The sequence below is a fragment of the Rhinoraja longicauda genome, chromosome 19 (genome assembly GCF_053455715.1).
Source record: "Rhinoraja longicauda isolate Sanriku21f chromosome 19, sRhiLon1.1, whole genome shotgun sequence".
Lineage (NCBI taxonomy): Eukaryota > Metazoa > Chordata > Chondrichthyes > Rajiformes > Arhynchobatidae > Rhinoraja > Rhinoraja longicauda.
The window spans coordinates 12890995-12907871 of record NC_135971.1 but is presented as its reverse complement, the minus strand read 5'-3'; the positions used below and the strand labels follow the sequence as shown (position 1 = coordinate 12907871).

The 16877-nt window shown below is 49.7% G+C and overlaps 1 protein-coding gene across 2 annotated transcripts in view; it reads left to right on the top strand.

Annotated features, from left to right (window-relative positions):
• The window catches only part of prrc2a (proline-rich coiled-coil 2A), a 147276-nt gene that overhangs the window by 117467 nt on the left and 12932 nt on the right, over positions 1 to 16877 (top strand). For both annotated transcript variants that reach the window (XM_078416289.1, XM_078416290.1), the window contains exons 26-29: positions 5082 to 5197; positions 7347 to 7508; positions 9142 to 9278; positions 13223 to 13469. In XM_078416289.1, coding sequence (XP_078272415.1) covers positions 5082 to 5197; positions 7347 to 7508; positions 9142 to 9278; positions 13223 to 13469 — 662 coding nt within the window. The remainder of the gene's footprint in view (positions 1 to 5081; positions 5198 to 7346; positions 7509 to 9141; positions 9279 to 13222; positions 13470 to 16877) is intronic.

Here is a 16877-nt window from a genome sequence, read left to right as displayed (position 1 = left end):
TCAGGGGGTATGGGGAGAAGGCAGGAACGGGGCACTGATTGAGAATGATCAGCCATGATCACATTGAATGGCGGCGCTGGCTCGAAGGGCCGAATGGCCTCCTCCTGCACCTATTGTCTATTGCCTTGCAATCCCTGCACATTAACTCTATCCTGCACACGCACGCACGGAACAATTTTATGCTTCCACCAAGCCAATTAACCTACAAACCTGTACGTCTTTGGAGTGCGGGCGCAAACTGAAGATCTCGGAGAAACCCCACGCAGGTCACGGGGATAAAGTAGAGGTTCCGTACAGACACCGCCCGTAGTCGGGATGGAGCCCGGGTTTCCGGCTCTCTCAAGAGCTGTAAGGCAGCAACTGTGACGCTGCGCCACCGTGCCGCTCCACCGCTGAGGGGACGGTTGTGGTGATGGTCCTACATTATCTCAGTCCAACGCAGTACGATTCATTAGAAGGAAAGGAGACTTGCGCTTCTATCGTGCCTTTCAGTCAGTGCTTCACTGCACATACTCATGGCACTTGTGATATTGGAAACCAGGCCGTGTCCCCTGTGTGCTAATGACTGGAAAATTCATTATTGACATTGGAAACATAAATACCAGCTAGAACATTTAAAGCATTCGCAGCCTCCCTTGATAATAATTGACACGTGACATTTCCTGTACTCTTTAGTTTAGTTTAGAGATACAGCGCGGAAACAGGCCCTTTTGGCCCACCGGGTCCGCGCCGACCAGCGATCCCCGCACACTAACACTATCCTATACCCACGAGGGACAATTTTTCCGTTTACCAAGCCATTTAACCTACAAACCTGCACTTCTTTGGAGTGTGGGTGGAAACCGAAGATCTCGGAGGAAACCCACGCAGGTCACGGGGAGAACGTACAAACTCCGTACAGACAAGCACCCGTGGTCGGGATGGAATCCGGGTCTCCGGCGCTGCATTCACTGTAAGGCAGCAACTCTACCGCCGCGCCACCATACTCTTAGCTCAGTGATAGAGCTTCTGCCTCACAGCGACAGTGAGATTTAATCCTGACTGCTGGTGCTGTCTGTGTGGAAATTCTACGTTTTCCCTGTGACTGCATGGGTTTTCTCCTGGTGTGATTTGCTCCCACCTTCCAAAAAGGCTCTCGGAGTTGTAGCCTCTGTAAACTGCCCCTCGTGTGTAGGAACCGAAAATGGGAAAACATTGTACAAGTGTGTGGGTCGGCATGGGCTGAAGGGCCTGTTTCCATGCTATATCTGCAAACAAAACAAACTTAATTACATAGACAATAGGTGCAGGAGGAGGCTATTTGACCCTTCGAGCCAGCACCGCCATTCATTATGATCATGGCTGATCATCCACATCAGTAACCTGTGCCTGCCTTCTCCACATGTCCCTTGATTCCACTAGCCCCTGGAGCTCTATCTAACTCTTAAATTCATCCACTGCCTTCTGTGGCAGAGAATTCCTCAAATTCACAACTCTGTGGGGAAAAAGTTTTAAATGGCGTTTATTCTTAGACTGTGGCCCCTGGTTCTGGACTCCCCCAACATTGGGAACATTTTTCCAGTCCGGTCCTTTTATAATTCTAATGCACTTTGGGCATTCTCATGTGAAAGCCTCTGATCGTCTCAATGGAGCATCGGCATTGAAGACATTGGTGGTGCCTGAGCTAGGGTGTTCTAACTGAGCCAGCGCTATCGAGCTCTGAAGTGCTTTACGGTACAAGCCGGGAGCCCTGCAATTTCTGTTTGTCATCCTTTACCTGGGGTATTAGACGACCCTCCAACTCTTGAGACAGCTTCCTCCCTGCTAATGTGTCACCTCGGGACCTTTCGTTCAGAACCACAGCACAATAACAGAGTCGGTGCCGACCGGCGAGCCCCGTGCACGAGCACAGTCCTAAGCACTGGGGGCCGTTTTCAGTTTTCAATTAACCTACGCTTCTTTAGAGTACGCGTGGAAACCAGAACGTCCGGGGAAAATCCCCCGGGGAGCGTACAAACTCCGTACAGACGGCAGTCAGGATCGAGCGCAGGCCTCTGGCGCCGGGAAGCAGCAACTCTGCCGCTGCGCCACCGTGCTGGCCCCAAACCTGGCTGGGGAAGTGCCGCTGACTACTGACCAAAACAACTGTGCAATTGGGAATAGCCCAAGTAAAACTCTTGCCTCACTATTACTGTGTGTGTGTGTGTGTGTGTGTGTGTGTGTGTGTTGGAGGAATACTGCCCCACTCTTGCAGTCAGTTAATAATCTGCTTTTGGAGAGAGCATTTGTCATTATGGTGGACTAGCTCCACCTGCTGGTGCAGAATATTCCCACAGAAACCACTTGGCTCATTTTCAAACAGCTTCATTTTCAATAAAAGGCCTGCCCTACATTGAGAAGGGAAGTTTGCACTTCTCGACAAGGCATTGGGGGCAGAACTAGGCCATTCGACGATTCGGTGGTGAATCTGTGGGATTTTTTGCCACAGAAGGCTGTGGAGGCCAAGTCAGTGGATATTTTTAAGGCAGAGATAAGATAGATTTTTGATTAGTGCGGGAGTCAGAGGTTACGGGGGGAAGGCAGGAGGATGGGGTTAGGAGGGAGAAATAGATCAGCCACGATTGAATGGAGGAGTAGACTTGATGGTCCGAATGGCCTAATTCTACTCCTTTCACTTATGACTGTTTGACAGGATCGGCGATCGTTTCGCTCAACACCTTCGCTCAGTCCGCCTTAACCAACCTGATCTCCCGGTGGCTGATCACTTCAACTCCCACTCCCAGTCTGACCTTTCTGTCATGGGCCTCCTCCAGTGCCACAGTGAGGCCCACTGGAAATTGGAGGAACAGCACTTCATATTTCGCTTGGGCAGCTTGCAGCCCAGCGGTATGAACATTGACTTCTCCAAGTTTAGATAGTTCCTCTGTCCCTCTCTTCCCCTCCCCCTTCCCAGTTCTCCCTCTATCTTCCTGTCTCCACCTATATCTTTCCTTTGTCCCGCCCCCCTGACATCAGTCTGAAGAAGGGTCTCGACCCGAAACGTCACCCATTCCTTTTCTCTTGAGATGCTGCCTGACCTGCTGAGTTACTCCGGCATTTTGTGAACTGTATGACTTATGATCATTTGGTTATTAAGGTTTATTATTTGACACATAATCTTGCACCATTCTGCTGTTTAGCCCTCGCTGTTTATTTATTGTATTCAGCATTACTGTGTGTATTCGTGTGATCAAGAAATGCCCCCTGCACTGTGGTGGACGTGACAACAAATTAATCCTCCCTTTTCATCCCCATTTCTGTTGGAAAAGCCTAGCTGTGCCCTTAACAGTTTCTTAAGCAAGTTAATGCACCTAGCTCACAGCTAACAATGGACCATTGTGGGCTCCGCCTTTCCTTCATCATCGTTACTTTTTGCATATCTTTCCTCTATCTATATCTCTGTACTAAAACTCTCGTTTGTTTGTTTGTTTGTTCCTGAGCTACAGCCAAAACGGTACACGATAGCGTGACAATTGTAGGCCCACCTTACTCACCGTGGTCCCTTTGGTGCTAATGGAAGACGTTTCATTGAAATTGGTGTTATATTTTTAAAGTTTAAAATTTAAATCTATCTCCTAGGAAGGGAGGCGGGAGGGGAGAGGATAAGGGGGGTTAAGTGGGGGGGGGGGGGGGGGAGAGAGGGTGCTGCACCAATGCAGGAGAGGTTTGGGCCCAAAGGGTCCACTTGGTCAAGTATGTACTATTGAAACATATAAGATAATTAGGGGATTGGACACATTAGAGGCAGGAAACATGTTCCCAATGTTGGGGGAGTCCAGAACAAGGGGCCACAGTTTAAGAATAAGGGGTAGGCCATTTAGAACGGAGATGAGGAAGAACTTTTTCAGTCAGAGAGTGGTGAAGGTGTGGAATTCTCTGCCTCAGAAGGCAGTGGAGGCCAGTTCGTTGGATGCTTTCAAGAGAGAGCTGGATAGAGCTCTTAAGGATAGCGGAGTGAGGGGGTATGGGGAGAAGGCAGGAACGGGGTACTGATTGAGAGTGATCAGCCATGATCGCATTGAATGGCGGTGCGTACAGGCTCGAAGGGCTGAATGGCCTACTCCTGCACCTATTGTCTATTGTCTATCTTGTATATATGTGGGTATATTTGTTCCCGAAAAACAGTACACGATAGCGCAACAATTTTAGGCCCGTCTTACTCACCATTGGCCTGCGGTTCAAATGATTGTTATATTTTCAAGATGTTTTACTTTTTAAACTTTAATAAATCCCTTTTCCACTTTCCCTGGCCGTCAGCCGTGCCTGCGCATTAATACCTCCGCGTTCACCGTCACGATGGGAGCCCAACGAGTCCGTGCCTGCGCAGTTGGGGACTAATACTTGCGTGAGATGGCGGCCGGGTCCGCGCGTACGCTGAACCCAACGAGTCCGTGCCTGCGCAGTTGGGGACCGTTGATCTAATTCTTAACGTGAGATGGCTGCCGGGTCTGCGCGTACGCTGAACCCAACGAGTCCGTGCCTGTGCAGTTGGGGACCATTGATCTAATATTTAACGTGAGATGGCCGCCGGGTCCGCGCGTACGCTGAACCCAACGAGTCCACGTCTGCGCAGTTGGGGACCGTTGATCTAATACTTAACGTGAGATGGCCGCCGGGTCCGCGCGTGCGCTGAACCCAACGAGTCCACGTCTGCGCAGTTGGGGCCTGTTGATGTTCAGTGGGGATTGGGGGAGGAGAGGGTGCTACACCAATGCAGAAGAGGTTTGGACCCAACAGATCCGCAGCAGCTAGTTTATTCTATATCTGTACATCACCGTCTACATCTCTCGCTTCCTTTTCCCCTGACTTTTCAGTCTGATTAAAAGGCTCGACCCGAAACGTCGCCCATTCCTTCTCTCCGCAGATGCTGCCTGACCCGCTGAGTTACTCCAGCTTTCTGCGTCTTAATATCTTCAGTTTTAAACCAGCATCCGCGGATCCTTCCTACCCGTTAATACTGTCGTATTTTGTCCACCGCTCCCTAATCTATGCTGTTGGCTAAACACAACCTTGCTTTGTGATTTGAAAACGGAATCAAATAATGTTTTTGCCTGCCCCAACAGCCCCAGGTGGCCATATTCCACCCTGCTACATGGAGAGTCATTACTACGGTAGTCAGCCTCGGGGGATGCCTCCCTCCATCTCCCAGCACCAGGGGTTCCAGCCTGGTCTCTCGCGGGTAAGACATTGCATCATCGTTTATCGCGTCGTCCACTCTGTCCTGGAGCTTCCGAACGGTCCTTCTGTAAGCTGCATCTAGATGCACAGAGTCTCTTGCCCAGAGTAGGAAAATGAAGGACCAGAGGACATAGGTTCAAGGTGAAGGGGAAAAGATTTAATAGGAATCTGAGGGGTAGCCTTTTCCACACAGAGGGTGGTGGGTGTATGGAACGAGCTGCCAGAGGAGGTAGTTGAGGCTGGGACTATCCCAACGTTTAAGAAACAGTCGGACAGGTACATGGATAGGACAGGTTTGGAGGGATATGGACCGAGTGCAGGCAGGTGGGACTAGTGTGGCTGGGACATGTTGGCCGGCGTGGGCAAGTTGGGCCGAAGGGCCTGTTTCCATGCTGTATAACTCTCTGACTCTAAGCTGGGGTACTGTTCCATGCACCTGCACTCCATTGCAGATATTGGACTTGGTCTGTGGAACTGTTGTGCGACAACACTGCGAGCCCGTGCTGGAAAGGGTGCAGGGAATCCCAGCCTGTCCAACCTCTCTCTCCCTGTGGCTCAGGCACTCGGGCGAGCATGTCGTCAGGGCCCGAGTGCCTGAGCCACAGGTAGAGAGAGGTTGGACAGGCTGGGATTCGATTCCTTGGAGCGCTGGAGGACGAGGGGTTGATCTTATAGAGGTGGACAAAATCACGAGGGAAATAGATTGGGTGGATGCACAGACTCCCTTGCCCAGAGTAGGGGAATCGAGGAATAAAGGACATAGGTTTAAGTTGAGGAAGGACAGATTTAATAGGAAGCTGAGGGGTAACTTTTTCACAAACGGTGGCGAGTGTTTGGAACGAGTTGCCGGAGGAGGTAGTTGAGGCAGGTACTATCGCAACGTTTAGGAAACATTTAGACAGGTACATGGACATGCCTGGTTTAGAGGGATATGGGCCAAACGCAGGCAGGTGGGACCGAAGGACCGGTTTCCACGCTGTAAGACTCCCTGGCTTCCTGTTTTGCGCTCTGTGTCTTCCCCGAGTGTACTTGAGTTTGACGTGGAAAGCATGCAAAAGAAAGTTTTTCTCTGTACCTCGGTACACGTGACAATAATAATCCTAACCCCAAATGTGTCGCTGCTAATAGAAACACAGAAACATCGAAAATAGGTACAGGAGGAGTCCTTCGAGCCAGTACCGCCATTCATTGTGATCATGGCAGATCATCCACAATCAGTAACCCGTGCCTGCCTTCTCCCGATATCCCTTGATTCCACCAGCCCCTAGAGCTCTGTCTAACTCTCTTTTAAATTCATCCAGTGAATTGGCCTCCACTGCCCTCTGTGGCAGAGAATTCCACAAATCTCTGGGTGAAAAACTTTCTTCTCACCTCAGTTTCAAATGTCCTCCCCTTTATTCTTAGACTGTGGCCCCTGGTTCTGGACTCCCCCAACATTGGGAACATTTTTCCTGCATGTAGCTTGCCCAGTCCTTTCATAATTTTATACTTCTCTATAAGATCCCCTCTCATCCTTCTAAACTCCAGTGAATACAAGCCCAGTCTTTCCAATCTTTCCTCATACGACAGTCCTGCCATCCCGGGGATTAACCTGGTGAACCTGCACTGCACTGCCTCAATAGCAAAGACGTCCTTCCTCAAATTAGGAGACCAAAACTGCGCACAGTACTCCAGGTGTGGTCTCACCAGGGCTCTACACAACTGCCGAAGGACCTCTTTGCTCCTGTACTCAAATCCTCTCGTTGTGAAGGCCAACATGCCATTAGCTTTCTTCACTGCCTGCTGTGCTTGCACGTTTACCTTCAGTGACTGGTGTACATGGGCAATGTGCCCTTGCTTCTGATGTAGAGTGACTTGACTTGTATAAGCTGGTTCATCCTAGAGAAGTTATTGTTCTTGCAACTACTGGTGCTTTTAACAATGAAATAATGAGGGAAATAAAAACTCCTGCACTTATGCAATGTTCTTCATGACTCTGGAACTAAAGACATTTGCATCTGTGAATTGATTTGTGTTTTTTTTTTTAAGTGTATGAATGTAAAAGATCCGGGTGGGGATGGGAGGCACCTTTGAGGCTGCTTCACCGTTCATCGTGATCGTAGGCTTTCTAATCCGCTCTTCTTTCTGTCTGTTTCTCTTTCCCTCCAAAGCCCTTCATTTCCCTGCAGTTCCAAAAATCTGCCGTTCAAGTGCTTGGAGATTATGGGAGCGCGAGAGACTGCAGATACTGGAATCCTGAGCAGAAAACTGTGCCAGAACAACACGGAGGGTCAGACAGCATCTGTGGAGGGAATGGACAAACTGCGTTTCAGGTCAGGACCCTTCTTCAGATGATTGCCTGTCCGTTCCCTCCACAGATATTGCCCGACCCACTCATATACTCCAGCACTTTATTTTATTTGTTTGGCTCTCTTGAGATTACCGCACTGGCTTGCCTGCACCCATGGGGTCTCGAGTCTGTCTCTGCTGCTCCATGTTAAGTGCGTACAGCGAGTGGTCAAACTTGGAGAGTCTATGGTGCACCTTCCTAACGGAAATGGCTTGATCTGCACGGATAAGCAATGACCCCCTAAAGAGTGGTACAGCGTGGAAACGGGCCCTTCGCCCCCAACTTACCCACGCCCACCAACACCTGCACTATTCCCACCTGCCTGTGTTTGATCCATATCCCTCTAAACCTAGGAAGGAAAACTGCAGATGCTGGTGTAAATCAAAGGTAGACACAAAATGCTGGAGTAACTCAGCGGGTCAGGCCGCATCTCTGGAGAGAAGGAATGGGTGTCGTTTCGGGTCGAGACCCTTCTGAAGAAGGATCTCGACCCGAAACGTCACCCATTCCTTCTCTCCAGAGATGCTGTCTGACTCGCTGAGTTACTCCAGCATTTTGTGTCTCCCTCTAAACCTATCCTGCCCCCGTGTAATCTGTCCAAATGTTTTTTTTTTACATGTTGTGATAGTCCCTGCTTGAACTGCCTCCTCCAGCAGCTTGTTCCATATACCTACCACCCTTTTGTGCGTGCGTGCGTGCGTGCGAAAAAACAAGTTTCCCTTCAGATTCCTATTAAATTTTTACCTCCTCATATAACACCTATGTCCTCTGTTTCTTGATTCCCCAACTCAGAGTAAAAGACTGTGTATCTATTCCTATCATGATGTGAAACACCTCTGTAAGATCACCCCTCAACCTCCTGCTGTTGAAGAAATAAGTTCCTAGCTTGCTCAACCTCTCTCTCCCTGTAGCTCGGGCCCTCAAGTCCTGGCAACATCGTCATAAATCTTTGCACCCTTTCCAGTAACAACTTTGTTCCTCTAACTAAGTGTTCAGAACTGAACACAATTTAAAAAATGACAAAAGGTATCCAATACTTTTTCTAGTGTAGGAGAGAAACTGCAGATGCTGGTTAAAATCGAAGGTAGACACACAATGCTGGAGCAACTCAGCGGGTCAGGCAGCATCTCTGGAGAGAAGGAATGGGTGACGCTTCGGGTCGAGACCCTTCAGCGGGTCAGGCAGCATCTCTGGAGAGAAGGAATAGGTGAGGCTTCGGGTCGAGACCCTTCCTCTGTGAGAAAGGGTCTCAACCCGAAGCGTCACCCATTCCTTCTCTCCAGAGATGCTGCCCGACCCGCTGAGTTGCTCCAGCATTTTGTGTCTCATAAATCTCTGCACCCTTTCCAGCTTAGCAACATTGTTCCTCTAACTAGGTGTTCAGAACTGAACACAATTTTTTTTAGATGACAAACGTATCCGATACATTTTCAAATATAGAAAATAGGTGCAAGAGGAGGCCGTTTGGCCCTTCCAGCCAGCACCGCCTGAATAATTTGACACGGTCACCTTGCGGTGTTTAAATATCACTTCAAAAACAAAAAAAAGAAAGGGGGTTGATGTTGAAGAATCGGATCCAAAGTGGAATTGTGACAGACTCTTGCTTTGCGTTGCAGGCAATGCCGACCCAGCAGATGTCGCTTCCTCTTCACACTCCTCTCCAGGGTCAGGCCCAGGCCTCTGCTCTCGGAATGCGGCAGGGGACGCCCGTCTCCCAAACCCAGGACATGTTCGCCTCCCTCCAGTCCTTCAGGTGAGGCTTGGCCATTGCAGCGTGCCCCTTGCAAAGGAGTGGTGCTATACAGGTGTTCCGATGGGCTTCCGTTCCAACAAACCCATCGCAAACCCATCGAGAACATTGCAAGTCGAGATGCATTTACATACACGTGCAGCGTAGGTTCATTAGGTTAATTCCCGGAATGTCGGGACTGTCGTATGTTGAAAGGCTGGAGCAATTAGGCTTGTATACATTGGAATTTAGAAGGATGAGGGGGGATCTTATTGAAACATATAAGATAATTAGGGGATTGGACACATTAGAGGCAGGAAACATGTTCCCAATGTTGGGGGAGTCCAGAACAAGGGGCCACAGTTTAAGAATAAGGGGTAGGCCATTTAGAACGGAGATGAGGAAGAACTTTTTCAGTCAGAGAGTGGTGAAGGTGTGGAATTCTCTGCCTCAGAAGGCAGTGGAGGCCAGTTCGTTGGATGCTTTCAAGAGAGAGCTGGATAGAGCTCTTCGGGATAGCGGAGTGAGGGGGTATGGGGAGAAGGCAGGAACGGGGTACTGATTGAGAGTGATCAGCCATGATCGCATTGAATGGCGGTGCTGGCTCGAAGGGCTGAATGGCCTACTCCTGCACCTATTGTCTATTGTCTATCACGTGACCGGAGGCGAGCGGCGGCTCGTTGCCGTTTGCACTGTCGCAAAGTCAAAATACCGCAAGTCAAAGCATCGTAAGCCAGGGAGCATCTACTGTACTTATTTTTTATTATTTTTTAAAAAATTTAATTTAGAGATACAGCGCAGAAACAGGCCCTTCGGCCCACCGGGTCCGCGCCGCCCAGCGATCCCCGCACACTAACACTGTCCTACACCCACTAGGGACAATTTAAAAAAAAACATTTGCCCAGCCAATTAACCTACATACCTGCACGTCTTTGGAGTGTGGGAGGAAACCGAAGATCTCGGAGAAAACCCACGCAGGTCACGAGGAGAACGTACAAACTCCGTACAGACGGCGCCCGTAGTCAGGATCGAACCTGAGTCTCCGGCGCTGCATTCGCTGTAAGGCAGCAACTCTACCGCTGCGCCACCGTGCCGTCCTTTATTTGTCCTGTACTTTATTGTCACACTTGACGAGGCACAGTGGGGTTCTTTGCTTGCATACCCAATGTGTACAAATAGCGGCCACCTGCAGCGCTGACAAAGTTACAAAGCCCACCGGCTCCTCCTTTTGTTCTCCCACCCACCCCAATTGTCCATTGTTCTCCCCCACCTCCCTCACTGCGGTCTCTCCAAGCCAGGTCCTCCATTGTTCCCCCCCCCCACCTCCCTCACTGCGGTCCCTCCACGCCAGGTCCTCCATTGTTCCCCCCCACCTCCCTCACTGCGGTCCCTCCACGCCAGGTCCTCCATTGTTCCCCCCCCCCCCCCCCCCCACCTCCCTCACTGCGGTCCCTCCACGCCAGGTCCTCCATTGTTCCCCCCACCTCCCTCACTGCGGTCCCTCCACGCCAGGTCCTCCATTGTTCCCCCCCCCCCCCCCACCTCCCTCACTGCGGTCCCTCCACGCCAGGTCCTCCATTGTTCCCCCCCCCCCACCTCCCTCACTGCGGTCCCTCCACGCCAGGTCCTCCATTGTTCTCCCCCACCTCCCTCACTGCGGTCCCTCCACGCCAGGTCCTCCATTGTTCCCCCCCCACCTCCCTCACTGCGGTCCCTCCACGCCAGGTCCTCCATTGTTCTTCCCCTCCCCCTCAGGCTGGTGTGATATTGTTTCACTGTACCTCTTCTCAAGACATAGGAGCAGAATTAGGCCATTTGGCCCAGTGTCCACTCCGCCATGGCTGGTCTATCTTCCCTTCTCAACCTAATTTTCCTGCCTACTGATGTCCTTCTCCGAATAAGTTCTCGGAGCAGAATTAGGCCTCCTCTGCTCTTCATCCTACTCTGCTATTCGATCATGGCAACATCTTTCCCACTCAACCCCATGCTCTTGCCTTCTCCCCATAAATCTTTGACACCCTTACCAATCAAGACACTGTCAATCTCGGCCCTAAAAACACCTAACGACTGCCTCCACAGCCGTCTGTGGCGATGAATTCCCCAGATTCACCACCCTCTGACTAGAGAAATTCCTCCTCATCTCCCTTCTAAAGATACGTCCTTTAACTCTGAGGCTGTGGCCTCTGGTCCTAGACTCTCCCACTAGTGGAAACATCCTCTCCACATCCACCCCATCTAAGCCTCTCACTATTCGGTACGTTTCATTGAGGTCCCCCCTCACCCTTCTAAACTCCAGCGAGTACAGGCCCAGTGCCGTCAAACGCTTATCATACGTTAACCCACTCATTCCAGAGAGATCATTCTCATAAACCTCCCCTAGACCCTCTCCAACACCAGCACATCCTTCCTCAGACATGGGGCCAACAACTGCTCACAACATGTCTGCTTTTATTTATCCCCTTTGGCAGTCCTTGCTGCTATTCATTTGTAATTCTTTCATAGATTTTCATCACGTTTGAGCCATTTGCACTAAGGAGAAACAGGTTATTCAGTTCGAGATCATAGACACTGCCTCGAGTATTTTGCACCAGATGTCATTTTGATTTAACGAACAGACCTTTTTGAAAAAAAATTGCAGTGGCAAGTTTCTAGTTGTTCAAAATACTTTGCAAAATTTGAATAATGCACGTCAGAGAAAATTGGGCCTGAGAAGAAAGGGATAGATAAAAATGTGTAGGGAGGAACTGCAAATGCTGGTGTACATCGAAGCCAGACACATACACCAACAGATAAATACATCGGTACTGAGATTTTAAGGCAGTATTAGTTGAACAATTTAAAGTTGCTGTAACAACAAATTAGCTCTAGATGCATTTCCTTGGATGAAATTCAGTGTATGCACTGGAATTTAGAAGGATGAGAGGGGATCTTGTTGAAACATATAAGATTATGAAGGGATTGGACACGCTGGAGGCAGGAAACGTGTTCCCGATGTTGGGGGAGTCCCGAACCAGGGGCCACACTATTTAAGAATAAGGGGTAAGCCATTTGGAACGGAGATGAGAAAAAACCTTTTTTCACCCAGAGAGTTGTAAATCTGTGGAATTCTCTGCCTCAGCAGGCAGTGGAAGCCAATTCTCTGGATGCTTTTAAGAGAGAGCCAGATAGAGTTCTTAAAGATAGCGTAGTCAAGGGATATGGGGAGAAGGCAGGAACGGGGTACTGACTGTGGATGATCAGTCATGATTACAGTGAATGACGGTGCTGGCTCGAAGGGCCGAATGGCCTACTCCTGTGCATATTGTCTCTTGTCTAATAACATTTTTAAAATCTGTGCTCCATAGAGCTTTTTGCCTTCACTTTTACCATTCCCACTGCATGATTCTCTCTCTTCCACTCTCCCCCTCCCCTCCACTGAAATGTCCATGAAACTAGGTGAATTGTCTTTGCCTCTGGTGTAGTTCCTCAGCAACTCATTCCACGGGGAACTAAAAGCCATTCTTCAGCTCCCCAGCCTAAGGTTATTTTCTTGAAATGGAAAGGCAGCTAAATGTAACAGTGGTGGGAGACGGCTTTGATTTCTGGGAGGATGGCACGGTGGCACAGCGGTTGAGTTGCTGCCTCGTGGCGCCAGATACCCGGGTTCCATCCTGACCATGGGGTGCTGTCTGTACTGAGTTTGTGACCGCGTGGGTTTCCTCCAGGTACTCTGGTTTCCTCCCATACTCAAGATGTACATCCTTGTATGTTAATTGGTTTGGTATCATTGTAAATTGTCCATAGTGTGTAAGATAGTGTATGGGGTGATCGCTGGTGGGTGCGGACTCGGTGGGCCAAAGGGCCTGTTTCCCCAATGTATTTTTTAAATGTAAAGAATGGTGGTTTTATTACTTATTTTCCCAGTTGAGTTCTATTCTCATTGGCATGCCATGGAATATCTGACTGCTAGTGTCTGCTTTATTTGGCAGGTCCCAACAGTTGTACCTCCAGTCTGGCCTGTCACCACCATCGGCAGCCATGGTGCAAGGATCGGCACTGATATCCGGGGGCCCGGTGAAGGGCCAGTATGTCGGCTTCTCAGCCATGCAGGCCGGGGAGGTGACGAAGGCCCCGGCGGGGCTGCCCTACCAGCAGGCAGCTTGCACTCCTCCAATGTCCGTCATCTACAACACCCAGCTGGGCAACTCCCAGCTCATTGACTCTCAACTGATACAGGTAAGGAGCTGATGCTATCCAATGGTGCAGCGGTAGAGTTGCTGCCTTGCAGCGAATGCAGCGCCGGAGACTCGGGTTCCATCTCGACTACGGGTGCTGTCTACGGAGTATGCACGTTCTCCCCGTGACCTGTGTGGGTTTCGTCCTAGATCTTTGGTTTCCTCCCGCACTCCAAAGACGCAAAGGTTTGTAGGTTAATTGGCTTGGTAAAAGTAAAAGTTGTCCCTAGTGGGTATTGGATGGTGTTAATGTGCGCGGATCGCTGTTTGGCGTGGACCCGGTGGGCCAAAAGGGCCTGTTTCCGCACTGTGTCTCTAACCTAAACTAAAAGTCTCACGTTATGTGTAAGAAGCAACTGCAGATGCTGGTTTAAACCAAAGATCGATACAGAAAGCTGGAGTAGCTCAGCGGGACAGGCAGCACCTCTGGAGAGAAGGAATGGGTGACGTTTTGGTTCGATACCCTCAAACCTCACCCATTCCTTCTCTCCTTAGTTGCTGCCTGTCCTGCTGAGTTACTCCAGCTTTTTGTGTCTATCTTCAAGTCTCAGGTTATGCTGCTTGTCAGAGTCACGGCCACTGGGAGTTCGTATATAGAATTTGTTCTCTTTATCCACAGGTCCAATCCCACCACCTTGTCCTGTCACTCGATCCTGTCTCTTGTAGTGTAGGAAGGAACTGCAGATGCTGGTTTAAATCGAAGATAGGCACAAAATGCTGGAGTAACTCAGCGGGACAGACAGCAACGAGACAGACCAAGGAGACACAGATGCTGCCTGGCCCACTGAGTTACTCCAGCGTTTTGTGTCCATCTTCTGTCTCTTATTGAGTTGCAACCACAGAGAGGTCGTACAAAAGGATTTGTTCCCTTTATCCATAGATCCAATCCCACGTGCTTCTTCATCCTGTCTCTTTACAAGCACATCCATTTCCACAAGACATGGGAACAGAATTGGGTCATTCAGCCCATCGTGTCTTCTCCGCCATTCGATCGTGACTGGTCTATTTTTTTTCCTCTCAACCCCATTCTCCTGCCTTCTTCCCGTAACAATAGACAATAGGTGCAGGAGGAGGCCGTTCGGCCCTTCGAGCCAGCATCACCATTCAATGTGATCATGGCTGATTATTCTCAATCAGTACCCTGTTCCTGCCTTCTCCCATACCCCTGACTCCGCTATCCTTAAGAGCTCTATCTAGCTCTCTCTTGAATGCATTCAGAGAATTGGCCTCCACTGCCTTCTGAGGCAGTGAATTCCACAGATTTACAACTTTCTGACTGAAAAAGTTTTTCCTCATCTCCGTTCTAAATGGCCTACCCCTTATTCTTAAACTGTGGCCCCTGGCTCTAGACTCCCCCAACATTGGGAACATGTTTTCTGCCTCTAATGTGTCCAACCCCTTAATAATCTTATGTTTTGATAAGATCCCCTCTCATCCTTCTAAATTCCAGTGTATACAAGCCTAGTCGCTCCAGTCTTTCAACATATAACTGTCCCGCCATTCCGGGAATTAAGCTAGTAAACCTATGCTGCACGCCCTCAATAGCAAGAATATCCTTCCTCAAATTTGGAGACCAAAACTGCACACAGTACTCCAGGTGCGGTCTCACTTTCACGCCCTTACTAATCAAGAACCTGTTGATCTCTGGTTTAAAAATGCCCAATGACGGCCTCCACAGCCGTCTGTGGCAGTGAATTCCATGCATTCACCACCCTCTGACTAAAGAAATTCCTCATCTCCTTTCCCCGTTCCAGAGGTTTTTCAAAACCCAGTATTAGTGTAAAAAGCCCAAAGTCCGTTGTCCAAACAAGACAGTTCATAGTCGGTGTTTGTGGTGTTCAAGAGCCTCTGGTTGTTGTTGGGAAGAAGCTGTTCTTGAACCTGGTGGCCGCGGTTTTCAGACTCCGAGGCTAGGGCGGCACGATGGCGAGCAGTAGAGTTGTTGCCTTGCAACGCCAGAAGCCCGGGTTGAATCCTCACCTCGGGTGCTGTCTGTACGGAGTTTGTACGTTTTCCCGGTGACCTGCATGGGTTTCTCCGGTTTCCTCCCACACTCCAAAGACGTACAGGTTTGTAGGTTAGTTTGGTGTGATTGTAAATTGTCCCTCGTGCGTATTCGATGGCGTTGGTGTGCGGGGATCGCTGATGGGCGCCGACTCGGTGTTTCCAAGCTGTATTTCTAAAACTAAACTTCTCGATGGGAGGAGTGAAATGTGTGTGGCCAGGGTGGTGTGGATCCTTGACACTAGCTGCCTTTTTAAGGTCGATTTCTTGCTCACAACTTGTAAACTTGTAAACTTTATTCTGGTGTCTGGAACCCTTTACAACAGTGATCTCTTTCACTAAATAACCTTCCTCCTGAATGCCTGTCGACCACGATCATCTAATTGGAAACAATCACAATTTGGTTCCATTTGGGGGGAGAAAGGATGGATTAAAGATGGTCTCTGATGGATTTGATGCAGTTGGTTGACAGTGGTATAAAAAGAACAGTAGGCTGGCACATTAGATTTACTGCGGCAATTTGAAAATGCCCTTGGCTCAGTGCTGTGATTGAACCTGAGCTACTTCCTAACATGCATGCAATGTGCAAAGAGAGAGAGGCATTTGGCAAAGAGAGAGAGAGAGAGAGAGAGGCATTTGGCACTCGGCTACTAGCTGGGACAGCTGCGTTTAGTTAATAAAATGCTGGATTTAACCTTCGGGCTGTGGCGTGTGTAGGAAGTAACTGCAGATGCTTGATTTCTTTAGTCAGAGGGAGTCCAGAACAAGGGGAAACAAACGGGCTCTTCGGCCCACCATGCCCGCGCCGACCGGCAATCACCCCGTGCACTCGTTCTATCCCACATGAAGGAAAATTTGCAAAAGCCAATTAACCTACAAATCTGCACCCAATGGGGACAATTTCCAGTGGCCAATTACGTGACTGGTCTGTGGGGAGTGGGACACCTGGAGCAAACCCACAGGGTGACGGGGAGAACGTGCAAACTCCGTGCAGACGGCACCCTTTGTCAGGATCGAACCCGGATCTCTGGCGCTGCAAGGCAGCAACTCTACCGCTGTGGCACCGTGCCTCCCCCTTGCTTGTGCCTTCCTCGGTGCAAGAGGTTTGCTCTTCACATGCACAGTGCCTGCTCTTATTCTCCGTTCAGATTGAGTTTGGGCGGCATGGTGGCACAGCGGTAGAGTTGCTGCTTTACAGCGAATGCAGCGCCGGAGACTCGGGTTCGATCCTGACCACGGGCGCCGTCTGTACGGAGTTTGTAAGTTCTCCGCGTGACCTGCGTGGGTTTTCTCCGAGATCTTCGGTTTCTTCCCACACTCCAAAGACGTACAGGTTTGTAGGTTAATTGGCTGGGCAAATGTTTTTAAAAAATTGTCCCTAGTGTGTGTAGGATAGTGTTAATGT